General features: G+C 39.5%; 1 protein-coding gene across 1 annotated transcript in view; it reads left to right on the forward strand.

Annotated features, from left to right (window-relative positions):
• Ola1 (Obg like ATPase 1) overlaps positions 1-27,860 on the forward strand; it is a 112,903-nt gene that overhangs the window by 34,376 nt on the left and 50,667 nt on the right. Inside the window, exon 5 of the mRNA XM_021654851.2 lies at positions 23,332-23,507. Within this exon, the coding sequence (XP_021510526.1) occupies positions 23,332-23,507 (176 nt within the window). The remainder of the gene's footprint in view (positions 1-23,331; positions 23,508-27,860) is intronic.

Genomic DNA, 27,860 nt, shown 5'->3' on the forward strand with positions numbered 1-27,860 from the left:
CATTGGTTAGGAAATTGCTGGTTCCTGTGTAATCAGCATCCTGTGGTAGTTAGCGATCTAAAAAGGCTTGTTCTGAATGGTGTGGGGCAGCAGAGTGTGCACAGGACGCTTCTCTCGGGCCTGGTGTGGTCAGCTTGGCGCTTGGGGTACAGTGAACTACATAGCTCAGAATGAACTGCTTTATTGAGGAAGTCTTTTGAAAACAAGATTTTGCACCAATGAGTTTAATGTCAAAATAAAAAGGTTTCTTTTGGAAATAAAAATTGTATGGAAATACAATTTCTTGTTTTTTTTTTAATTCCCTGTACATGTTGGCAATTGGATGCCCTTATCTCTGAAGGTCCGTGGTGAGGTTCCCCTGACCATCCTGCACACTCAAGAACTTGTCACAGACCTGGAGGAGCACCTGAAGAGTGCAGAAAAGACCACACAGCATTGAGAGCAAGCCTGGGCCACTGTCCAGTGCTTTTCCTGTAGCAGATTGTCTCTGACATGTACCTGTGGTGGTGCTTCAGTTGTTTAGTCACTGAAATAATGCAGAATCAACTTTTACTACTAGAAACTTAAGAACAAAATGATTTTTGAAGTTCATATGATCACCCAGTAAACTACTGGGCTTCCTTATATATTTTTTTTTATTTCTTATAAAAATTTTAAGACAAACAATAACTGATAGGTGTCAGTAATGTCAAACTTAGGTAAACACATGAAACCTCCTACAAGACAGGAGTTCTCTAGGTGGGGTTTTCTCCACAGTAGAATATACTGTGCAGTGTCATGTATCAAAATTCACAGTGTTTTCATGTTTTACGGTTTTTCATGTTTTGTTGTTGTTGGTCCCTTCCAGCATCCCTCTTTACAGCTTTGCTATTTTTAGAATTGAACGTAATACCACATGGCTTATGTTTGTGTACCTATGCGTTTCATTTCACTAGCACACTTCTGAGTTTGTCCATAGTTCAAACATTGATATTTTATTGCCAGATAGCATTTCCTACTGTTGGATATTACAGTTCGCCTCTCCATTTATGAGTTGGTGACTATTTTAATTTTTTCACAGGCTCTACTGTTATAAACATTGGTGTGCATGTGTTTATGTGAACATGCATTTCTAGTTTTTGATGGGGTTAAGTAGACATAAGGCTGCCGGAGGCATGTGGGAAATGTGTGCTTAGCTCTAAGGCACGACCACACTGGTTTTCAAAGCGGCCGTAACAGGTTTTCACTAGTGCAGTGAGGTCCAGTGCCTCCATGTGCTGACACTTGCTAATGATCCATATAGACAAGTTTGGATGATAAATCACCTGCTTCTAATATAAACTCACTGCCATAATGATCTTCTTTGCATAGTTTTAGCTTTGCCAAGTTTTTTGTTTATTTACATACAAGTTACAAATTTGCAGGCCTAAGTTATTTTTGGCTTTGACAAAACTGCTTTCATTGGCCATTATGTCATGAAAATTAACTATATAACATTAGAGTTTCTGGTAGTCGTTTTGTCATGGCCAACTAGCAGTCATTATATTTTGAGGTCATTATATAGAGAGTTAAATTTATATTTTCATTTTTGCTACATTTATCTTTCTTCCTGTTTTTTTTTTTTAACATACAAATAATGACATTATAAAAGCATCATACTCGTAGATCATTGTACTTTGGTTTGCCAAAAGTTTAAAGATTTTTTTTTCATGTGTTTTTTTGGAAGGCCTTATCAATTTAATTTTCTTGTGATCCTTATCTGATTTCACACTAGGATATTAGCCTTGTGAATTAATGGGTGATTTTCTGATGGGTTTGCTGGAGGTTGTTGTTCACTCACTTCTAAATGATGGAGCCATTTCCAGGCCTAGGTTGATTGACTGATTGATTTGTAGTGAAGTTTCTATTTCAACTCAGTTTGAATTGCTACGAGACAATTTATATTTTTTGTTCAGTTTTGGTCATTTGTTTATTTCTAGAATTTTTATCATTTCATCTAGATTGTTGAATTTATTACTATACATTATTAGTATGTGTTATTATTAATAATAAATTATTAACCTATCATGTGTATTATGACTTACAATAATGTCCCCTCTTTCGTTCCTTATATTGGAACAGACATAATTTTTATCTTTTGACCTTTTTTGATTAATGTATCTAGTACCTAATCAATTTTATTGAATTTTTTCTCCTCTTTGTTTATTTTGAGATAGGGTTTCTCTGTGTAGCCTTGGCTGTCCTGGACTCGATTTATAGACCAGGTTGGCCTCGAAATCACAGAAATCTGCATGCCTCTGCCTCCATGAGTGTTGGGATTACAAGCACGTGTCACCATGCCTGCCTATGATTTTGGTCTTTTAAAATTTATTGAGAATTGGTTTTTGGTTCAGTGTGAATCAGATATACTGCTATTTTAAAGAATGTGTTTTTTCCTAAAGGAGGCATGTTTTTGCATTCCTGAAATCCCGTTACCCTACAGGCTGAAGTAGGAGAGTTGAAGTCTGTGGAGCAAGGGGAGGAAGGGAGGCAGTTTCTTTTTAACTGTGAATATGTAAGTCAAAATGACAGTAATGTTGATGTCTTTACTGATTTTTTTGTCTGGTTTTTTGAATTTAGTTAGTATTTATATATTGCATATGTGTTTCTGTTAGAGAGTAGAAAAGCATGAAAATTCCTAATTGTTCATGAAAATGTCTACTTTCTCTTTAATTAAGCCAATGTTCTGTATTTTGAAACTATTCTTAAGTACCTATACATATGTTATGCCTTCATGTGTATATTCCCAGTCCATTTACAGTAGTTCCTTCTTACTATTTAATAAAGCTTTAGCTTTCCAAGTAAACTACTGTCCATTGAACCCGTTTGTGTATCTGTGTCAGCAACTAGGGTGCTTCCACTAATGATTTCAGCTGTAAATTACCTGTTCTCTGTGCTCAGAGAGCAGTTTAGTGAGTCCTTACTGCAGAGCTCCTGAAAGGCGAGCCTGGCCTGGAAATGCACATCTCCAACACTGCTAGAGAAATATTTTAATAAGAAAAAAAGTATTCATTATCCTTTACCTATAGTTTTGCTTTCTGTGGGTTTAGTTTCGTGAAGTATTAATTAATTACATGAAATATTACATGGAGAATTCCGGAGGTTTAAAATTGTAAATTTTCCTTCTGTATACTATAATGGAACTAGTGCTGTCCCACTTGTGATGGGAATCATCTCTCTGTCTGGCATATGTTATAGAGCAGAGCACAGTTCTGTGAAACAGGACTAGGTTGTTGAGCTTGTTTTGAACGCTGCCCTTGGACCGCTTGTCTTTGGCCTCATCCCCAGACTTGCTTATGAGGTCTTTGTCTTTCTTGGCCTATTTTCTAGCATTTCATCTTGCTGTTCTTGAGTAATTGATGTGACACAAACTCAGAGAGCAATGGCAACCACTCTGGCTTGCCGGCCTGTAGCAGTCCTCCTTACTAGGGATGCTTCCCAGAACCCTTAGTAGTGCCTAACGGTGTGGACGCTTGCAAACCCTGTATTTATTATGCTTAGTCTAAAGTCAGTAATATTTACCTTTTTACTTACAGCTCTTGCTTCTTGGGGTTCTATTCATTTAAACATATTTAACTGGAATCCAAGCACTGTGGTAACATGACAGTTGATCTTATAACCTGGTTACCAAGTGACTAATAATGTAGCATATATCATATGGATGTGCTAGAGAGAGAGGTGATTCATGTCACAAGTGGGACAGCACTAATTCCAGATCAGTGGCAAAGTGTCTCAGGTAAGTCTGAAGCCGCCTCCTAAGATGTGGAATTGACAGTCTAAGATCTATACAAGAAAGCACCACATCTTGGAGAAAAACAAATGGGGAACCATAATATTCATAATATCCAGGTACAATCCAAAACTGCCTATGGGAGGTGAAGCCTGCTATTAAGGGAAAAGAAAATGAGACTGAACTTTGAGATGACTACTGGAAGTGGCTTAAAAATTTGGGGGGTGGAGAGATGGCACAGAGGTTAAGAGCACTGGCTGTTCTTCAAAAGGTCCTGAGTTCAATTCCCAGCAACCACATGGTGGCTCTCAACCATCTATGTGATCTGGTGTTGTCTTCTAGCCTGCAGGCACACAAGTAGGCAGAATACTGTATAAATAATAAATAAATAAGTCTTTAAAAATGTTAATGCCCCCTTAAAACAATCTTCAATAAATTATGTACAAAAAACCACAAAAATATACGCTTCCCCACTAAACAGGAAGAGAAAGTGGCAGTAAAGGGGAGGGGAAGGGAGGGAAAGGGATAACAGATAAAGTATTTTTAAGGAAACTATGGACATTAAAAGACCACCTGAGATGACTGGGGAATGAGTGTCTTCACTCAAAGAAATCAATAGAAATGATATAGTTTGAGTAGAAATAAATAAAATTGAGTGAAAAGAACAGAGCCCCAGGAACTAGAAGGCTAGAGACCTAAGAAAAGAAATATGTGGCCCTTGTGGCCCTTGTCTCATCCTTGCTAGTACATTTACTCCTGTGGCTAGTTTCAGTCACGTGCTGGCTCTCTTCAGAAGCAGTTGAGACACTAGAAGAGGATGTGCTGGGGAGTTCGCAGTGAGTCAGTGCACATCACTGTCAAACTGGAAAATTGTGTTAGAGAGGGAATGAAGCCTTTACATTTTGAGTTAAAAAAATTAAAAGAAATATAAAAAATATAAAATATAAGTGTAGTGGTGCACTTTTTAAATTCCAGCTTTCAGGAGGCAGGATTAGGTGGGTGTCTGAGTTCAGCACAAGCCTAGTCAGCACAGTGAATTCTGGGACAACCAGGACTATATAGAGAGACCCTGTCTCAAAAAAACATGACTGACTGACTGGCTGAATAAATACATAAATGCATAAATAAATACATAAATAAATGAGAGAGCTAATTTACTATGATTCCTGACTGGAAAATATCTTTCTTGTCATGGTAGTACCTCATTATATTGGTTGAAAAGATATTATTATGAGAGTTGAAGCAGTATAATTCTGATGAAATTTCATTGTTAGAATTGTAATAAAAATATTTCCTCTTCATTAACTTTGTAGTAAAGTTCATTGTTCATGAAAATGGCAGTGAGACATTCTTTTGTGGGATAGCCAAACATAAAACAGAGTGGTATTTTTCAAGCCTCTCTCTTCTCAGAAGCAGTCTGTTCTGGTTCTGAGTTGTCTGTACCAGTAAAAGATGACATATTATGAATCTAATTATTTTTAGTCTTTATTTGGTAAAATGAAGTAGTTCTGTACTTCAAGGGAGAGAGAGAAAAGTCTTGTGATACCCTTTCACAGAAGGACTCCATGTGTTCATAAAGATTAATACTGACGTGTGTGATTGCTATAATCTGTCACCTGGTTCTGCTGGTCTTTTCTGAAAGTTCATCATTTCTCGTTTTGTTTATTATGTTTCTACCACCTCTTAACTGATTTTAGTAATAAAATGTTATTGAGTGCTCCCCGTCTGGTCCCTGTGATCCTGGAACCATTTGTGTCATAGATGGGTTTTCTAATGCAGGATCTCAAGTGAGCCTAGGAGCCCTAAGGCAGGAAGAGGGCTGGCAGTCAGCTGGATGCTGGCGGGAGGACTCTGAGAACCAAGGCCAGGGCCTCACAGCCATTTTTTTTTCAATCTTTGTTTTAATTATTATTTTGTGTGTATAAGTGTTTTACAAGCATGCATGTCTGTGTACCATGTGTGTGCAGTGCCCTTGTAGGCCAGAGAAGGGCATTGGAGCCCTTGGGACTAGAGTTCCAGATGGTTGTGAGCCACCTGGTGGGTACTGGGAATTGAATCTGGGACCTCTAAAAGAGCAGCCAGTGCCTTTTGGGAGTGGGGGAGGGGCTGTGTCTCACATCATGCACCCTGATTGTGTACACCTACCAGTCTTTCCATGTCTCCCCTCCCCAGTGATCTCCGTTCTCCCCCAAAGAGAGAGAGAGAGAGAAGGAAAGAAGGAAAGAAGGAAAGGAAAGAAAGAAAGAAAGAAAGAAAGAAAGAAAGAAAGAAAGAAAGAAGCCAAGTCTGTGTTGTGTTGTTCGTTCGTACACTCAGAGCATGGTCACACTCCTAGTGGGCAGCCCCCCAAGAGAGGATGCTGTGTCTTCCTCCACTGCATCCACTCCAGAAGCCGTCCACTGAGGAGAGCGTGAGGTGGCAGGAGAGGGCCAGGACAGCTGTCCCGTGTTCAGTGAGGGTCAGGGACAGCTCTTCCCTGCCTACAGACAGCAACATGGCTTCTGGCACGGCCAGCACTTTAAAAGCAAGCCATCCCTCCAGCCCAAGTTCTCAACAGCTCTTATAGCACATCGTAATGAATTCTGACCAGGAAGTTTGGTCTCATAACCTGGACAGGGTAGTGGGGAAACCCTGCTTTTCAGAAAGTAAAAAATTATGTGCATTTGGTTAAGTTTCTAATAATCTTTAGAAGTATGTATTGTTGTATGCTCTAAATATTATATATGAAAGTCTAGCAGTAGCTGACTATTATCATAATGACTATTGAGTTTTATCTGTGCTGACGGTAAGACAAAGATAATAAGTACATCAGCATACATTTATTAAATAGAGCAGTAATTTCATACTTGGTATGAGGCACAGAAAAGGAAAGACCTCATCTGGGAATGTAGCTAATATTCCAGGGCACCAGATTTTTGGTGTTAATCACCTTTAATTGTCGTAGAACTGTTGAAGAATTAGAGGTATCACCATTTGAGAGTCATTGCACTTGGTAATGTACTGCCTCACTCTCACCTTTGAGTTTCAATTTCTCCCCAACTTTATTGTTAAGAATTAGTGTGTTTCCTAGCGTCCTCTTTCTGTTGGATATTCCCCAGACAGACCCTGTGTGTCTTGAGTGTACCTTTAGCCTTCCCCCCTCAGCCTTGCTTAGCTGGAGCACCGTTTTCTCCTGCAGGAGCCATGTGCTCTGTGAACTACTTCTCTCTGCCTCACTTTGCCCTTCCCTTCCTCTCTGGGAGTGGAGAATCTGTCTTTGGCAGGTTCCACGGTGCAACCGTGTCTTAGTTCCATGTGGGTCTATTCCTACTTCAGCAAGACTGTCAGCTCCTTGAAAGTGTGCATCATGCCATTGACTTTTGTCTTCCCCCAAGGGCTTGAACTTTAGCATTAGACAGTCATCATTTCATTGCTCTTTTTTTTCTGCTTTAACGTAAGCTGGTAACATGGTAGGATTTTTTATACTGTTTTATTTTGCTGCCTCAGAGAACATTACAAGTCAATTTTAGATAAATGTGATTCTTATTTTAACCTTTTACAGGTGTTATTGGGCTTCCACATCCAGGGCTTTATGCTAGTCACACGCAAAGGTATATTTGGTATATATATGCAAACAGGATATAGATACTTCTGTGTTTACATAGTTAATTTGCATTTGTTATTATGACTTCAGTTTTATGTTGTTTCCAGTATTAATACTTTTAGCTAGGGCTAAACCTTAGCTAACAGTAATATGGTGTCATAGTTGATAAAATTAAGCACATAGGCATAAATTTATATAAAGAAAAGGAAATCTTACTTTAAAGATGAACTGTGCTATTTAAAATAGAAATCTGAGATCTTTTTGACATTGCAGCTGAGTTAAACAAATAATCTTTCCGCCATTATAAGTAGTACATGTAGTTAAAAATACATTTATACATATTATTTTTAAAAACCTAGTTAACTTTAAAATATGTAAGTTTTCTTGTCGTTTAGGGTTCTGTGAAGCTGATCATCAAGAGGGTTGCAAATCATTGGTGGTTTCTATTTTCAGATTTCCACATCCCGGAGTAATTTGCTTTAATTTCACCCAATTTAACCTATACTTCACACCATCACCATTCAGCTTTAATAGCTATGTTCTATGCATAAGAAAAGCAGATAAATGTCCACAATTAGGCTGCAAATGATTACAACTAGTTAGGGCTTTATGAAGACAAAACTTAAAGGGCTGTGGCGCCCAACAAAGCACAAAGGACGCTGGAAACGCGGCCTGAGAAGTCAGGGCTGCTGTGCATTTGATTTACACTTGTAGTTGATTTTCCTTTCCTTAATGTATTGGCAGGTGTGCCTGCTCTGAGAATTGTTCATCGTTAAAGAATATTAGAGCTCTGTTGTTAATTTACCATGCTTTTAAATTTATTTGCTTTCTTGAATTTCAACATCGATAATCAGCTTTAATTTAAAAATATATTAAAATGGTAGCATTTAAAAATATATGTGAACAATTGATTTGAAATGTGCTGTTACTTATATGCCTTGTCAGCACATTTGTGAAATTAAGACTTTTCTGAAACATTTATGTATGCATCAGCTGACCTTTACTACATGCGCTGAAGAATAGTTTTTTTATAATTCTGTATGGAATTCTTTCCTAGCTAGGACTTCGTATGTAATGTTCTTTGCATGTACACACAGAGAGAAAACTCAGAACTTGTTTTAATTATGTCAGTTTCCTTTCCCTCCCCTTTCTATGGTTTATGTTATAGTTGATGGTTGGTACATAATATTGCTTTAATGTATAGAGAATTTGTTTACTGTTGAGAGGTTTAAAAAGATAAATTAGTCATTTTTATGTAACAGCATTTTAGAAAATAATATTTTCTAATTAAAATAATGCATCCAATAGCCAAGGGACACAATAAAATTTGCTTTTTGATTAAGGTATCTCATTATATCTCATTATAAAACCTTTCTAATATTTCAGTCAAAATTTGAAGTGTAGAGGCTGGAGAATTGGCTCAGAGGTTAAGAGCACTGGCTGTTCTTCCAAAGGTCCCAGCAACCACAGGGTGGTTCACAACCATTTATAATGAGATCTGGTGCGCAGACACACATGCAGGCAAAATGTGGTATAATTAATAAATAAATCTAAAAAATTTTAAAAAATTTGACGTGTAAAAATACTTTCCTGAAAGTAACTATAATGAGTATAAGCATAACATAAAACACTCTAAGGTGATTATGTGTTAGAGCCCAGCATCCGTCATCCTGTTAGGTATTCTCTCAGAAATCCTGTATTGACAAATGCAGCAACATTGTGTAATATCTTTATAACTTATGTGCATCTAGAATTTCAATGAAATACTCTTCATTTTATCATTGCAATGTTCACTGCTATGTGAGATAGCATATTTAAAATATATACTTATTTTAGATACCTTATTTTCTTAAATACTAACCAAATAATGCCACCTTCGTTTGTTAAAAGCCAAATAAATGTAATTGGATAATCCTTGTGACTGTTTTTATTCAGTGTAACAAATGTTCTTAAGGGTAGACATAGTTGTTGACTTTAAAATGATGCTGGCGAATTAATCCTTAAGATGCCTTTAGTTTTAAAACCAGTCCATGTAGGAAGGTGCACTGAAACCTAACCTCAAGTATCCTTATTTTAGAGACACTAGTTAGTTATCTTTCCCACAGAGCAGACCGGTATGGTCATGGCAGACAATACAGCCGCACAGCGTCAGTTGTGTTAAACTAGTTTCATATGCTATATCATAAAACTTTCAGTCCAATCAGCAACTAAATTTAAATACTGCAAATTGTAGCAGCAAAACAATAATTCTGCTGATTAGCCCCTTTCCATTTCTTGTAAGTGAACTGTTTATGCTGTTGAGTACCTTTTGAAAAAAGAAAAAGCCAAAACAGCCTTGATTAGTCAAGGAGTAATTGGATGACTTGATTTTAGCAAGAGAATGAATTGGTTGATGATAGCCTGTAACTAAGTGTAGTGGTTCTGTTCAGATGAATACATAACATACAGTCATCACATCTTGACAGGTAGAACTTACAGGCAGTGCTGAAAGTCTGACAGTGGGGGTGACGGGGTAGAAATAGAGGTCGGCCAGTTTGCCATGAAGTCTTTCGCTGGACATTTGGAGCTAATTTTTGAAGGAATTCAGAAAAAAACAATTTGTATTTTCCTACTTTAGGTATGAGTGGGAAAATCTTTTATTACTATAGCTCCCAGTTTTATGCTCTAAAGACAAAAGATCTAATATGGTCATTTAACCCTTTTCAGAGGGCTCAGCAACGCTGCATCCTTCCATTTTTCTTGACGATGCTAGATTCTAGAGTGAATGAAGATCATGGTTCTTGGTGCAGCTAGTGGGTGAAGCTTAAAGTCTACATTGTGGTCGTATTTAACTTCTTGAAGTCTTGGGTGTGCCAGAATGTATTATGCTGTGTTCTTAGTTATAGCTCCCTGATTATTTTAAAGGTGTGCATGAAGTAGATGAGAGTACAATTTAAAAAAAAAGGTAGTCATTTAGAATTAGTCTTTAGTAAGCCCAGTTGTAATATTATCCCCCACGAAAGTATAACACACTAATTGCCCCTTCTGTGCTATAATGTGTTATGTGAGCCCACAAGTGTCCATTGCATAAATATGGAGTCATTACTTTTGCTGTGTGAATGAACTAGCAGAGGTAGACCTGCTTAACCAGCTAGATGGGGTGATTGATGAATGTCGCAAGGTACAGCCCATCCAAGTCGCTCTGGGACTGGCTTTGATTTGGCACCACCTGGTGGTGAGTACTTGCTTTGGCTTAACTATCAGTGGTGATGACTAGATTTTTGTGGGTTGACAAAATCTCACAGAGTAGGCTTCTAGAAATCTCTGAGGTAGTCGGTACCTGTCTGTTGGGGCAGCTTGAGTGGGTTGTGTTGGAAGACTGTTGGGAATGGAAGCGCCTACGTCCACGGGCTGCTTCTTGCTTTGTTGCCCTCAGTGTCTCTAGTCTTCCGTTTTCCTCCCGGTGTCATCTACCAGTTTAGAACTCTGAGTCCTGTATCCAAGAGCATTATTATTTTCTGACATATGTTGCTGGTTTGGGGGTTACCTACTACTTTCATAGTGCTTTTTGTTTGGACCCAAGGATGTGATCTCTGGTGTGGTGGAGATAGCTGTCATCCTTTTTCCAATACCAAATAATGTGTTTCTTTCCTGTTTCTTTATTTCCCCTTCTGTATATTAAAAAACTGAATTTGAAAAATAAAATGTATCTTTAAAAGAAACTGAATATAAGGTCAAAATTCTTTGATATTTTGAATAAAGGCTATAAACAGCTGTTTTTAAAATTAAATTTCAATTTTTTTATTAATAGCGGTATTTATTAATAGCGGTTACATGTTTACATTTTTCAAGCATTTAAGCACCAGCTTCAAACTTCAATGGAAGCAGTATTTTCTTTATTCTCACAGCATCAATACACTTAAACATGGCATTAAAAATAATTTATACTTCCATAAAAACCTTTACAAGAATCTGAATCTAAATTTTAAATTGTGTCTATATGACACTTGCTTTCCAGGTTACAGCCTTGACTGTCTGTCCTACGAGCTTGTAGTGGGTACTGGTTCTCCCATGTCTCTTTGATTCTAGGTTTACTTTGTGACCTTTATTATGTGCTGATCTGTCTTTCCTATTTGATTGTGAGTATCTTGGAGAGCAGAGACTAATTTTATTCAGCGTTTTTCTTCTGTAAAGGCTTTGTTATGCATAGGAGAAAGAGCCTGAGCTCTTCTTGGCAGCTGTTTTGCTCAGGGCAGCTCAGACATTGCTCAGCTTCTTTCCACGTTCTGGGCACTGTGTGTCCCTGCCTTTGTTTTGGTGAGCTTGAGGGTCCATTCGTTCTTAAACTTGTGTGGTTTCATGGTTGGCATGTTGCCAATTGGATCATTTCCCGAGGAAAGTTGTCATGACTGGTAAGACACCTGACTGTGAGCTGTGCCTCCTCTTACTCATGCTCTTGGTCACTTAGAGTCCCTTTCTGAGGTCCATGATCATGAGGGAGCTCAGAGCCAAGGAAGCTTCCCTGTTGCAGCTTTCCTGTCTTGGAGAAGTGCTTTTGAGCTTGTGGTACTCTCTCTACCCTATGTCCACTAGACATTTGTTTAAAAATATCTTATAAGATGTGTATTTTTATGTTGGGACACACATACCATTCCAACACTCAGGGGGTAGACATGAGAATCAGAAAAAACAAGAAAACAAAAAAGTCACATCCATCCTTAAAATGGGTAGCTTCCCTCATCAGCAAGGCAACCCTGGAAGAATTCAGATCTAAGAGTTCTCGACCATCTCTGACTCATAAAAGAATTACGGAGATTTCTTTTAAATAAAATACAATAAAATGATTATTAAATATACTGCCCTAAGTATGATTCTCAGGACAAATATGTTATTCTACATATGGCTTCTGAGAAAAATCAGTTTTATATACATCCAAGGAGTAATATCCTTATTTTTTTCATTTATTTGTTTAATCACTTTACAGCTTGATTCCAGCCTTCTCCTTCCTTTCCTCCCAGTCCCACCCTCATGCCCCACTCCCCCCATTCTCTTTTCTTCTGCTTGTCAGAGAAGGGGAGGGCCCCCAGAGGTACCAACCCACCCTGGCACCTCGTGTGGCAGCAGGACTAAGTGCATCCTCTCCCACTGAGGCCAGACAACGTAGCTAAGCCAGGGGAAAGGGATCCAGAGGCGGCAACAGAGTCAGAGACAGCCCCTACCCAGGGCACCCAGATGATGACCAGGCTGCACATCTTCTACATATGTGTAGGGGCCTAGGTCCAGCCCATGTGTGTGCCCTTTGGCTGGTGATTCAGTCCCTGTGAGCCCCATGGGCCCATGTTAGTTTACTCTGTAGGTCTTCTTGTGGTGTCCTTGATCTCTCTGGCTCTTCCAATCCTTCCTCCCACACTCTTCCACAAGACTCCCCTAGTTCTGCCTTATTATTGGCTGTGGGTCTCTGCATCTGTTTCTATCAGCTGCTGGACGAAGCTTCTCACGAGACAGTTATGCTAGGCTCCTGTCTGCAAGCGTAGCACAATATCATTAATAGTGTCAGGGGTTGGCTCTCTCCCATGGGATGGGTCTCAAGTTGGGCCAGTCATTGGTTTGCCATTCTCCCAATCTGTGCTCCATCTTTACCCCTATACTTCTTAAAGACAAGACAGATTTTGGGTGGAAGGTGTGATGGGAGGCTTGGTGTCCCCCTACCTCCACTGGAAGTCCCACCTGGCTACAGGAGGTGGGGACTTCAGGCTTAGGATGAAAAAAAAGGAGGAAGTGCAGAGTGAATAAAGGGCTCATGTGAACTGCTTGCTGTTCTGTAAATGGACTGAGCAGCAAGTCTGAGTGTTAAATTTTCTGGTGTTGGTGCCATAGTACCCCACTTTGAAGCTCAGCCTTCCCATCCTTCATCTTCTATGCTTTCATTCATGCTTCTGCTAAAAATATTCTTCCTCTTCCAAAGCAGTTCACACACAGTGTCCTTCAGAACCTCAGTCTCACTGAAATGAAGTCTCCATGACAGCATTTCCTCTGTTCCCACCCTTCATTTAAATTGCTACGGTAATTTGTCCATTCTATTTTTATGACGTGGAACATGCACATTTTATATTTAAGTATGTGGTCCTGTTCCTAGCTGCCTGATCTTGAGGATTGTGTGTTACTGCCTTTCCATTTTACACCTGTGCTTTGGTCAGAGCTGATATACACACAATTTAGTATAAGATAAAATAATGAATAAGAGGCCCAATGAATGAATGGATTCTTTATGCAGTATTCATACTGAGAATAAGTAAATAATCCCAGAGAACTGTGATTTTTAGAGAAGCTAAACAGCAAAAGATAAACTTCACAGTACACATTAAAATATTCAACAAACATTGCTAGGAAGCCAAGACTAAGCATACCAAATACATGAATTAGCAGACACAGAAGAGTCCTTATAATGCCTCTGAATTCCTTAACCGGTAGTTCTAGGTTATAATCTTCCAGATTATAAAGTCTGCCCCCGAGAAGTGGTCTTGTGATTTCTCTCACTTGCTCACATACTTTCTGTCTAAATGATCCTGCCAACTTGCATGAAAACCAATCTATGTCCATTCTTAAAATAAATTGGTCCTTGTTCCTCTGCCTGCATGCCGTACGTGGAGGAGTCCAGTTTGAGAAATCTCTACCAGCCCTGAATTGTGGCTTGGGAGACTGATGATCACAGTAGAGCAATTGGACACTCATTATAAATGACACGAGAATAGTCAGACCTGAAAAGGTAAATATTCTTTAAAATAAAGTAGAATTTACAAAGACTGTTTGGTTAATGGGCAAGAAGGATGATATCAAATCGAGAAAAAAATAAAGTGCGGCCAATTATTAAATTGGAAATATGTAACAGTTAAAAATATTCAATGCTTAGCAGGATGTAAGAAAGCTAAAAAATAGGCTGGAGGGAGCTACAGGGACAAACCCGAGGAACGGGCAGGACTTGGGGAATCTGCTTCAGAGTTTAGCTGGAGCTGAGGATTTCAGGTGGAGAAGATAAGGCATCGAGAGGCTTTTCTACCGGCAGAAGAAGGTGTTTAGAAGTTAGGAAGCTAGTAAGATGGTTATTCAGGAGATAAGTCAAACAAAAGCAGCTCACCATTGGAAGTAAGGTGATGCTCAATTTTAATAAAGATATGAAGTATCTGTCATGCAATGTAGAAGGACCAGGGTAGTCTTGTAGAGAGGAGAATCCTGTTCTGTGTTCTAATCTTGTAGGGAGGAGAACCCTGTTCTGTGTTCTAATCTTGTAGGGAGGAGAACCCTGTTCTGTGTTCTAATCTTGTAGGGAGGAGAACCCTATTCTGTGTTCTAATCTTGTAGAGAGGAGAACCCTGTTCTGTGTTCTCCTTTGCAAAGAGTTGATGTGTTGCAGCAACTAAAAATGTAGAACTCTTGAGCGGTTGAATATAATTAACTACAGGTGTTGACTCTGAATTATAAGTCATAACTTTTAAGTGACTTTAAGGTTTTCTTAAATGGTATGATTGTATAATTATCTAAGGTATAAGAATAGTACTAGTAACTGTTAGGAAAATTTTTCTGATGTTGTATACATCTGAAAAAACTGTGTTAAGGATTATAATATTTCAACTTCATGTCACTCACAGTCAAAGGCTTTTTTGCTTACGGCTATAAGCAGAATTCATGTTTTTATGTCTGTTTCTTTTCATCTCATCTTTCTTACCCAATATTTTAGCTTTGAGTCAGTGATAAAAGTATATTATTTTTAATTTTAATGAATCATTAAAATTAGAAAATAATGAACAAGGTTGTTTTTTTTTTCTTTTCTTTTCTTTTTAGGCTTCTCAGAACTTACTTAACTGACCCACTTTATTATTCTGTCTTATATTACATACTATTTGTCTTAAGATCTGGATTATTTTAATTACAGCGTTCTTGATTGCTTCCATGTAACTTAATGAAGTACTTGGTACAAAAGCCTTCTGTGAATCATTTATAATTTATTGGCCTCTCAAAGTCATCCACATGTTTACTGACATTTTAATTTTTTTTCTTACTTTATTTTATGTGTTTGAGTGCTTTGTTTGCACGTGTGTATGTGTGCCATGTGAGCACCTGGTGCTTCAGAGGTCAAAGAGGGCATCAGATCCCTTGGAACTGAAGTTCAAGACGGTCGTGAGCCTCTCTGTGGGTGCTGGGGACCAAACCCGAGCCAGTGCTCTTAACTACTGAGCCATCTCTCCATCCCCACTAACAAGATTTTCAGAGCTCAAATCCATTCTTGACTGTGAAAGTAGAGTGATAATTTTCTTCCTCCTTGCCAGCATTTGATTTTAGATCCTTTCCCTGTGCTGGAAGAGGAAGAAGGGAAAGAAGAAAGAACTAAGGCAAATGTAGCTTACTCTGGCTACCCATCATTCTATTTCCTGTTCCGATATAGAGTCGTTAACCTGAAGCGTAGCCTGTAGGCAAGTGTGCGAGTGTGCGTGTGTGTTTCATGGACACACTCTTTTGCAGTATCTCAAGTAATAGGTTTTGTCTTGAAAAATGAAATATTCAGGAGCTGTTGGGTCAAACCCAGGGCTTTGTGCATTGTAGGCAGGCCCTGTGCCAGCTGGGTCCTATCTCCTTTGCTGGTTATTTTGCCCACGTACAATCCATCAAACCCAGTTATGCTGCTCCAGTCATACTTTTGTGTTAAATGGTTAGCAGTTTGTTACCAGAGTTTATATTTCGGATTATAAAATATTACCCTGTTCAAAGATTAGGAATATAGCCAACTGAAGCAATTATAATTTGAGTGATACAACTTTTCATTTACGTTACACTTTGAAGGCTTAAGACTTAAAATTACATGTAAAAAAATTTAATCTTTCTATTCCTTTGTGTTTTCTAAAATGAGCTTTGTTCCCAGTTATTCTTAAGGCAAATGGTCTATTATTATTAATACATAATGTACATATGCACATGTGGTATATGCGTGTTTTTCCCATGTGGAGGCTGGAGGTTGATGTCAGATTTTATTTTTAATCACTCTCTACCTTAGTTTTTGAAGTGGGATCTCGCCTTGAACTTGGAGCTTGTGGGTTTTGGTTAGACTAGCTAGCCAGCCAGACTCTGCCATCCATTTCCTCTCCCTTCCCTTCCTGTCTTGCACTTAGTCGCAGGCAGGTGCGGCCGTGCCCAGCTTTCTCCTTAGTCTCCGGAATCCGACTCGGGCTCTCATGTGCAAGCAGCAAGCACTTTACCTGTGCTTTCTTTCCATCTCCATTAATGGACTTTTAAAATAATTTAAAAAGAACAGTAAAATGCTTTTCCCTCCTTTTTACCTTAGAGTAGTATTTTAATTCATAGATATGAATTACAAGTTTGAGGTCCAGCTGTGGATTAGATTCTGTTTCCTTGTCAAGGCGGGTCCTCCTTATAGCTCAAGACTAGAATGTTAGTGTACTTCTAAGCTGGGGTTTAAACTGCACGTCTAACTCAGGCCATTTAGAATATGCAGTGAATAGCTCACCATCACACCCTCAGCTGTCTCTCCTCTTCCATACACTGGAGCGTTTTGATTGTGTTGTTTTATGGACAGTAAATGGTAGCTTGCGTTTCCAGTGTTTGTGACTAAAGCCATAAAGGTGGTGAGAGTCTTTCCCATACTAGGGCACCTGTCTCAGAGCGCTTGCCCCCTGGAGGGCATGAGTCTCTGCTGGGATCCTCCCACCATCAAACAGTAACAAAAGCCTGAGTAGCAAACCGCTGGACCTAGTTGCCTTGTATTACCTGTGCTACTCAGGAGGCTAAGGAGGGACAGTTTCAAATCCAGCCTGGGTAACAGTGAGTTCCAGGATAGAAAGAATGAAAAGAATATAGAGTTGTGAATGGAGGTTTGACATACATGGAATTTTGAAGTTTTGATTAGAAGTCTGAAAAGATAAAAGCTTTGAAAATGACATTCTTGACTTGATTTCCACCATTGCATTTAATGAAAAATCTGCTTTAAAAGGCTGGGGCTATGGCTGCATGGTAGATGCTTGCCTACTGTGCCCAAGGCCCTAAGGTAAAGGTTCAAACTGAAAGCTGGTAATGCAGTCCGGTAGTAGAGCTCTTGCCCCGTGTAAAGGCCTGGAATTGATTACCACAACTGATCAAAACAGTAACAAAGCCTTGGCCAGTGAGGTGGCTCAAAGCACTTGTTGGGAAGCCTGGTGATGTGTTTGCTCTCCAGAACCCACGTGTGGTAATTTACCTGAGAAATGCCCCTCATCGTCTCTGGCATTTGAGAACTTGTTCCAAGTTGGTAGTTTGGGGAAGTTTAAGAGGTGTGGCCTTGTGGGAGAAAGTATGTCACTAGAGGGAGGCTTTGAGAGTTGAAAAGCCAGGTGCTGTTCCCTGTTCACTCTGCTTTGTGTTTGTGGGGTTTTTTGTTTTTTGTGTTTTGAAGATTTATTTATTATCTATGCAACATTCTGCCTGCACACCAGATCTTACTATAGATGGTTATGAGCTACCATGTGGTTGCTGGGAATTGAACTCAGGACCTTTGGAAGAACAGCGAGTGTTCTTAACCTCTGAGCCATGTGCTTGTGGTTTTTAAGAAGGGAGCTCTGAGCCAGGCGTGGTGGTGCACACCTGTGATCCCAGCACTCAGTAGGCAGAGGCAGGCAGATCTCTTTGAGTTTGAGGTCAGCCTAGTCTACAAAGCGAGTCCAGGACAGCCAGGGCTACACAGAGAAACCCTCTTGAAAAACAAAACAAAACAAAAAAGATGTGAGCTCCGAGCTTGCTGCTCCATGCACCATGCCTGCCATGCGTGCTTCCCTGCCATGATGGTGAGGGCCTCTCATCTTTCTGGAACCATGGCCAAATAGCCCCTTCCTTCTGTAAGCTGTCTTGGTCATGGTGTTGCCTCACAGGAAGGAACAATTGACTAATAAACCATGTGAAGGTTGAGGAGAGAACCTGCTCCATGCGGTGACACTGTGTGTTCACTGCCTTCACCCATGTACACATAATAATAAATAAAAAAGCCTGTACGCAAATACAGGACCACAGTACCACAATGAGCCCATTGTTTTGTCTGCTGCCTTAAAAATAAAGTATTCATGTCCATGTATCTTCTGCCTTCAGAATGTGGCTTCTTGACTCTTCAGTGGCTTTAGCAGGAATGAATGAGAATGGAGTTTTTCAGAACATTTGCTGTTTCCCTGGAAAGACAAACTGATTGTAAGGGGGACAGGACAATATATATGCGTCTCGATGCTGATTGAACATGACTATATGTTTGCGTGGTGTTTATTCCTTTTCCTAGAGCAGTAGTTCTCAACCTTCCTAATGCTTTGACCCTTTAATACAGTTCCTCATGTTGTGGTGACCCCAAACCATAAAATTATTTTTGTTGCTGCTTCATAGCTGTAACTTTGCTACTGTCATGAATTGTAAAGTAGTTTATCTTTGGAGGTAGAGGTTTGCCAAAGGGGTTGTAACCCACAGGTTGAGAGCTGCTGTCCTCGCAAGTTTGCAGTTTGGTTCTGTAAGACCTTTTGGCTTTGTACTTGGTTTGGGCTTTTACATTTATCTGTATTGGCTTTAACATAAGGCATATGAAAATCCTTTGACTTGATCTCCCACCTTCTCTTTCTGCCTCCCATCTACCTGTTACTGTCTTTGTCTAGTTGGAGTTGTTTTCTGTGGTTGTTGCTGTTCATCCTACTTTATATCTCCCCTTAACATCCCATTGCGATATTCTCATAGTATTTGGAGTGCAGTGGTAGGCAGCAGTTCCCGCTTAGTTGTTTCCTGCTTCTGGTTAGTCTTTTAAAAATGCTCTTTATACTTTTCACTCATTGGCGTAAGAGCCATTGCTGGCTTCCTGCTGCCTCACAAATGAGGCCCACACTTAAGCCCGATATCTGTGATCTCCTGTCGCCTGCCTCTATCTGAGAAACAAATGCTGATCTATTCCTCTTGTATAACTTCTCTCCACTGAGCATTGTTCATTTCAGCGTTCATCTTTCTATAATTTACTTTTATTTTATGTACATTGGTGTTTAGCCTGCATGTATGTCTGTGTGAGGGTGTCAGAAGCTCTGGAACAGGAGCTACAGACAGATGTGAGCTGCCGTGTGGGTGTCATGAGGAGTGCCCTTAACTGCGGAGCCATCTCTCTAGTCCCAGCTTTCACTTTTTAAATGTGGTTTGCCCTGTTACTTAGCATGCCTTTCTTCAACTTCTTTACCTATATAAACTTTCTATTTTAAAAGCTTTTGGTTATACCTAAGATCCTAGTATTGTTTTTGTTTGGTTGGTTTTAGTCCATTTTTACTGTTCCATTTATACTTTTTTTAACGCAGTAGTTAGTTTTGCCAGCTACTTTGTACAGTTTACAAGAACAAAATCTTGTTCTGGTTTTTGTTTAGAGTTCTCACAGACTTGGAATGTTGGTAGACTTTTAAGGACACCGTTGTCAGTTGGGAGCATTATGACCAAGTCATAGTGTGGCTTGTTCATGTGTTGAGGGTGGTAGTTTGCATATCAAGTAATTCTTTATTACTGCATTGTATAGTGGTAGAGGGAGACAGGTCCATCCAGACCATGGATCCTTCTATGCACAGGAAAGCCCTAGATATGCAGTTTAGGATAGTATTTCCATGGCCGTGGTTTGTAAAATATTGCTGTGAAGCTTATGCTTTTCAGTGCACTAATTTGAAATGTAAGTTGACATTTTCTTCTAACATTTAGCATTGTAGAATATTCTAAGAACTGAATACAGCTCAGATGTAAACAGTAAGAGAGCAAAGTATGGGATGCTGGTGTAGCTGAGTGCGGAACATTTATCTGTCAAGTGAGCAGAGAATTCATTCTCAAGCACCAGCAAAACAAAAATAACATGAAAAGGCCATCAACCCCAGGCAGAAGAGAAGGGCCTGAGAAGAAGCTAACAAAGACAGCAGAAAACAAGGGGCTGGGCTCAGACAGGAACAATGAAAGACTTCCAGTGCTCTGACATGGGCAGTCAGTCCTGAGGAGTAGCAATTTGACTTAGTATCGTGAAAGCAAATCATGCCATCTGTCCATCCTTCCCTCCTTTCTTCCTTCCACAGGGTCCTTGTGTATAGCCCAGGATAACCTCAAACTTACACCTTCAGCTTCCATTTCTCAAAAACCAGGAATCCACGGCTGCCTCGGTTCCTGGCCAGAGCCTGTGCTCCCAGCTGTAGGGGAGGCACATGGTCTGAGTTACAGAGATGAAGACATGGAGTCTCAGCAGTCATGGACAGAACTTTCAGAATGCTGGGCAATGAACTGGAGGAAGGAAAGTAGTAACTAGAGGGAAATTAATGTCCTGAAATGAGTGACATATTTGATTTAATATAGAACCTTAAATTTATTGAAATGTTTGAGGGAAGGAGTTCTTGAAATAAAGAAAGTACTAATACAGGAGAGAGAGAGACATATAACTTAAGATCTCAATAAATCAAAGGCACAGTCTCTGGGAGCAAACATTTATGGGAAGAAAGGCAGGAGGGAAGAAAAGAAGAAATAACTTCTGAGTGAAAATATCTTGTACAATTGGCTATATTTATATAGAGGCCAGTGACTGTGGCCATGTATTTAACAACACCCTACATTAAATGCATTAGGAAAATTTAAATGGTAGTTTCTTAATTACAACCCTGAATTTTATTCAAGCAGATAATGGAGAGGAACCTGGTGTTTGAAATTCTGTTAGAAGCCTAGGAACAATGTTAATTTAAGCATCTTTATCAGTTTTGTCTCACTTCAGCTTTCCACGAAAAACAGTTTTTTATAAAAAAATAAACCACTCTTTTTCTAAAACATAGTAAATGGGTTTAATTTTCAAAACAGGATCTAAATTTTGGTCACAATTTTGATCTTACAGTAATTAGCCAGAAAAAGGAAATCATTCTTGCTGTATATTGTGCCCAATTCTGTGGGGAGGGAGGGCAGGGGAGACTGAAGATATTAAATACAATAAAACTCCATTTTAAACCTAGGTCTAAATTGGATTCAACCATAAAGATTCTTACCCAGAAGTCTTAACATGTTTCCTTTAATAACATTTTTGTTTCAAGACTCTCTATTTCCCCTGCTTGCCTGTCCCCACTTCCACTCCCCAGTCTGGTAAATATCCTGGCCTTAGATTGTCAGGAAACATGCATGACATTTGTGAATATCCAACTCGACCTCTTTAGTTTTCAACCTTTCCTTCGTCCTGGGGTAAAATGGAAAATGCCATCTACTGTGAGCCGTGCAACTTTCTACTGTCTGCTTGGGATCTTAGTATTTTCAGGTGTGTCGTTGAATCACTGTAGTCATTAGCCTCTAAAGAAAGATTGTTGTACAGGATATTTTTCACTCTGAGTGTCACAGAAGATCTAGTTATTTTTTTCTCCCCCCTTTCTTTTTTGACAAGGTTTCACATAATCCGAATTGACCTTGAGTTCGCTGGTTAGCCAGGCATGACCTTGAACCTCTGCTGTTCTTGTTTCTACCCCTGAGCACTGACTTTACAGGTGTGTCCCTCTACACCCAGATTAAGCACTGCAAGAAACCAAAACAGGGCTTCCTGCATGCCAAGGAAACATACCAACTCCACTGCACCCCAGACTGACTTGCTTATCTCTGTAACTGGCCAGGCTGCTTAGTTCGCTCTGCTTGTCTTTTTGTAGGGTAAATCATAGCAAGAAATACTATTGTGCCTGTGGGGTGGGGCTTATGTGTTTGTTATGTCTAGTAGGAAATACACCCAGTTTGTGTTTTTTTCCTTATCTTGTTCGTATGGATCTGATATCACCTACTATACCAGTTTTATGCCTAAATTTAAATATTTAATAAAATGCTTAAATACTATATGACTTACTACTGAACAATCTACATTAGTATTAAAGATGACTTTTAAAACTCCTAGACAGTTGCATTTTAGAACTCTTTATAACCTGTAACAAGAATGTCCTAGTCTATGTTGCATAAAAATTAACTGTATTTGCTGTTTCTTTATCAAATTCAAGTTAACTCATGATTCCTATAATACCTCTGTCGGAAATAATTGACACTCTGTGTTAGAAAATACCTCTTATGTAGTATAATCAAATGGATGATTTTTATGAAATTAATATGTTTACTGTTTTGTACCTGTGTCACTGCTTTCTGTTTATAATATTGTATAGTGTTTATTCAATTTTTTTGTGATACGGTTCCTTATCTGGTAATTTGAGTAAATCCCAGTTGAATTATGTTGCCACATTATGTCTTCAGAAGGGCATAAAGTCAGTACACATGCTTCAGTAATATCTGGTTGTTTTACCCTTATGTTTCTAGTTGGCAATTTGAAATTATGGCTTCAACTGCACTTTAAATATGTGATAATAGCATGTGTTTCTAATAAGGGCCAGCACCATTTTGTTCAGATAGTGTGAATGGTTGTCACTCATATATGACAAATGCACCTTCGTCTGCTTCTTTGATAGCCCCTAAAAACCATACCCTCAAATCAGGCCGATGAAATTAGCTGCTGTGTAAATTGTGTGTCTGAGTGCTTCATTATCTAATCACCGTCAGAACCACAGTGATAAAGTAGATTGAAGCAGAGAAGAGGTCTGCCAGATGATCTGAGCCCCCACCCCCCCAAATCTGGTTTCCCTTGGAAACCCTAATAGTGCAGCTTAGAACTTCAGGCTTTCATGCCTCTTCCAGTGTCTTTTATGTCCCAAACCTGAAAGCAACCAGTAGTTCTAGAATCAAATTTCTTTTTCCTATAAAGATAATAATTTTGCTTGTCTGTATCAGTTTTTCAAATGTTGACACTCTTAAACTGCTGTGTCTGTGGCTAGTGTGGTAAATATTACCAAACGGGGGAAATGCCGTGGCCTGCTTGAAAAGAGGTAAGAATAATTGATCTGCTGTAGCTGTTCGCCCACCATCCAGGTCACCACTCTGTTTCCTGTCATTACAGTCACCCTCAATATCATCTGTTTATTAAATTGTTCCCTGTACTTCATTCTAGGTGCTTTTGAAGATGATGATATCACGCACGTGGAAGGAAGTGTAGATCCCATCCGAGACATAGAAATAATCCATGAAGAACTGCAGCTGAAAGATGAGGAAATGATTGGGCCCATCATAGACAAACTAGAGAAGGTGGCTGTGAGAGGAGGCGATAAGAAACTAAAGCCTGAATATGTAAGTAAACATTACAACTTTGAAAGAAATGCCAAAGTGTGTTTTTCTTGTTTGTAAATTAAGCACATAAAATATTTACTGTTGTTACTGATTTTAGAATAAAAATTTATTTTTGCTGAAGTTTTTTTTGTTTTTTGGAGGAGTTTTATTTCAGGGCACAACCAAGAGTCTTATAGTTATAAGCAAGCCAGTTAGTAATATTGAGAACTGACATGGTTAAGGGGTAGAGTTTTTTGAGTTTCAGTACTTAGTGAAACACAGTTTTGCAATGACAGATTTAAATGGGTTTAGAAAAATGTTGAATGTCTGAACTTCATAGGTTGGAATTAATGATTTACACAAAAGATTGGCCTTACCTAGGGATGGACAGGTTATATTCACGTATCTGTGTGTGGCATATAGTTGTATTTAGGGCACATTTTACATGTGGGGCCAGAGAGGACAATTTCAATGTTCATCCTCTCTTTCCATTTTTTTTTGAAACCAGGTCTTTAACTGTTTGCTACTTTATGTTCTGCCTGAGGAGCATTGGGAATACAGATGTACATTATTGTACATGGCTTTACATGGTTCTTGGGATTTGAACTTGGGTCTTCATGCTTCAATAGCAAGCATCTTACCTAGTAAGCTATCGCCCATTCCTGGTTTTGTCCTTTTGAGATAAGGTCTTACTCTGTAAGCCAGTGTGGCCTCAAAGTCACCATATAACCCAAGCTCTTCTCAAACTAGTTGTGAGCCTCCTGTCTTCTGAGCACTGTTATTACAGAGGTGAGCTACCATGCCACCTTTGAATAAATATACTTTTAAAGTAGACAGAAATTTTATTTTTTATGGGATGATAATAGCCACCATTACCTCCACTACTCATTTTTTTTTTATCACATTAGCAAATTATTAGTAGTAACATATCTTTAAATGTCAGTGTTGAAGTTTTATGTAGTTGAGTTGTACTTTCCATTTTAACAAAGACATGCTATAATTGTAATTTTTTTATTTATTAACATTTTCCAGTAACGATTCTTCTTTATATGCAACTTTGTTGAAGAAATATTTTTCTATTTTTATTTTTTAGTTTTTGTTTTGTTTTGTTTTTTGAAACAGGGTTTTTTTGTGTAGCCATGGCTGTCCTGGTGGAACTCACTCTGTAGACCAGTCTGGCCTCGGACTCAGAGATCCACCTGCTTCTGCCTCCCAAGTGCTGGGATTAAAAGCGGACATCACCACTACCCAGCATGTGTTAATTTTTATTGCAAACATTTGTTTTAGTTTTCAGAAACTGATAATGCCATTTTCCCCCTCCCACACAGAGCTACAGCCCTGCCATTTCCTAAGTCTGCCTGATCTTCCGAATTACTCAGAAAAGCATATTTTGTATCTCTGTTCTAAGCAGGCTTTCCTGGTTCTCTGGGCTCTCTTACTTTCTCTAAAGCTCCCCTCTTTCTGCCATGTGGCTGACCCCTGGGCTGCCTTAACTAAAAAGCATGTCCTCTTTGTTTCTCTTCTGTGTTCTTTTCCTACAGACAGCTGCTGAGATTTACAGCTGCCTACCCTGGGGTTTTCTTTTAAATGCCAGGAAAATCATCCTCTTTATATAAACTTTGGCTTTTCTTGAGAATGAAAGATGAAGATCCTACGCTTGTCTTCTGAATTCAGGCACACTGTCAGTAATGACAGCTGGAAGTGGTCTGACTTGGGACAGGAAGATATTTGCACCTCCAGTTTCCTCTGTGTGCTTTACTGCTCCTAGAATTGTGCTCGTTTCCTGTTGACGTGCAGTAGAGAGCAGAGAGGGCTCTGGGGAGGTTCCTTGAGGGTTAGGATAGAGAAGAAAATGGAAAGTGTGTATAAAAATGACTCCTTGGGTCAGGGTGGGAGGACTGGAAGGAAACAGTGTCTTGTGGACATGACGGGCCTGCTGCACTCATGAGCTCACAGCAGCTGTGTTGGCCAGCACAAGACCTGCACGTGGTCAAGCCATCAGTGTCTAGCATGGAGCATGGAGGAGCGTACAAGCCCCATCCCTCGCTGAAGTGCTGTTGACAGCTAACGGCTTCTGGGGGAGGACGAGTCAGTTTCATTTAAGGGTCTGACCCTTATTGTGTTGACTGTGCTCCAGTGGATGACCCCACACTGATGGTTACATGAGCAACACAAATTGGACCTTGTGAGTGTGAGTTAATTAAAAAAAAAAAAGACACAAAATTAGGCAGGTGGATCTGGAAGGAGCTAATGTAAATATGATCAAAATGCATTATATGAATTATTGAGGAATTAATAAAATATGTAAAATGTTAAAAATCAGTATTAAGGAAACCAACATAACATTCCTGGTGATGCAGACATTGCCTGGTGGTGCAGTGCTCACTTAACAAGTGCACACACACACAAACAACCTCTCACACATGAATATGCACACACACACACACACACACACACACACACATGAACAGATGCCAGGTGTGATGGTAAATGCCTGCCATATACCTGAGAGGTCAAGGCAGGAAGATCAAGAGTTACAGACCAGCCTCACTCATTACAAGGGAAACTGCCTCAAAATACACGGTGGTGAGATGGCTCAGAGGGCAAAGGTACTTGCCACCAAGCCTGACGATCTGAGTTTGATTCCCAGAGTCCCCTTGGTGGGAGGAAAAGACCTGACTCCCATAGTTGTCCTGACCACTACATGTGTTCTGCAGCATACAAATCCCCATTATGTGTGTACATGTGTACACACATATGTAAGTGTATGTTTGAAAAATCACCTCTGACTTCGTCTTATGAAAGCTTTATTGTTAACCTTACACATTTAAGTTTGCAGTCTACCTGGGATTCATTTTTGTTGTTAGCAGTGTTAAGGTACTTATCAAGTTTGATTCTGTTGCCCGTTTGGAAAGCCTATTGATCCAGCACCCTTCACGGAAAATCTGAAATAGTTTTCTTCCTACTCCAATGAATGCTACCTTGGTCCTAACTCAAAGAGCTGGGTGGCATTTTAGCTCTTTGCTGAAGATTGGCGGCTGGTAGCATGGTGTTCAACAGTGGGGTTAGCCTTTATCATAGCCTTCACATAGTTGTGTTTCCTCTGCCCTAACAGTCCTCTCACTAAAATGACACCAGTCATACTAAAGACACACTGCATTCTTGTGGCCTCATTTTAATTAATTCTCAAGAAAAAAGAAAAAAAAGAGTTCTTGGAAGGATACATTAAATATATTTCTAAAATATGTAGCCCAAGCTGGCTTTGAACTTGTGATCCCCCTATCCTTGGGCTTCAAAGGGCTGGTATTTTTTTGTATGTGAAAACATACCTAGTTTAAGCTAGGAATATTCTTAAATTATGTACATAGATTGTTTTTCTTGTTGTTATTGTCACTAAGACATTGTCACATGGTGCAGGCTGGCCTCAACCTCCAGTAGCTAAGACTGCACTTCAATCCCCTCCTATTTTCATCTTCCAAGTATGGGGCCACAGGGGTGTGCCACTGCGTCTGGCCTATGCTGTGCTTGGCATAGAACCTGAGTTTTGCTCAGGCTAGGCTGTCATGCTGTCATCTGATTTATCCCTTCCGAAACCCCTCAAAACTCATTTATAAAGAATTATTAAGAGTGCTGCTCATTGATGCTGAACATCGTTCTTTCATCTTCCTGTATAGCCTCTAGTTCATGAAGGCAAATTGATTAAAATGAAAACCTGTTTCTGTAGCTCAGGCTAGCTTGGAAGTCATGGTAATTCTCCTACCTCAGCCGTCTGGGTGCTGAAATTACAGGCATCAGTTACCATACTCCTTTTTTCTTTTTCATCCCCCAACCCCACCGCATGCTGGCCAGGCTGCCCTTGAACTCAGTAACTTCTTGCCTCCATCTTCGGAGTGCTGGAATTGCAGGCACGTATCACCCTGCTACTTTCAGTGTCTTAGTCATCCATTAAGTGAGGACTAAAACACAAGGTTCCTTCGCTAAAAGTGAAGGAACTATTCATATTATGTATAGTGGTAACCACTATACATAATATGACATTTTCCATTCACCAGTTTTCAGTGTATAAGTCAGTGGTGTTACGCAGTCATCACCAGAAGTTTTCGTAGGTTCAGGATGAAGCTCTGTGGTCTTTAAACAGTGACTCCCCACCAGGCAGTGGAGGTGGCACATACCTTCAGTCCCAGCAGAGGCAGGCAGATCTCTGAGTTCGAGGCCGGCCTGGTCTACAGAGCGAGTTCCAGGACAACCGGGGCTACACAGAGAAACCCTGTCTCAAAACAACAATAACAAAAAGAAAGGAAGGAAAACCAATGACTTCCCATTTTTTTATCTCTGTTCCTGGTAACTTTTGTTTTTGTTTCTGTCTCATAAAAC

The sequence above is a fragment of the Meriones unguiculatus genome, chromosome 8 (assembly GCF_030254825.1).
Source record: "Meriones unguiculatus strain TT.TT164.6M chromosome 8, Bangor_MerUng_6.1, whole genome shotgun sequence".
Taxonomy (NCBI): Eukaryota; Metazoa; Chordata; class Mammalia; order Rodentia; family Muridae; genus Meriones; species Meriones unguiculatus.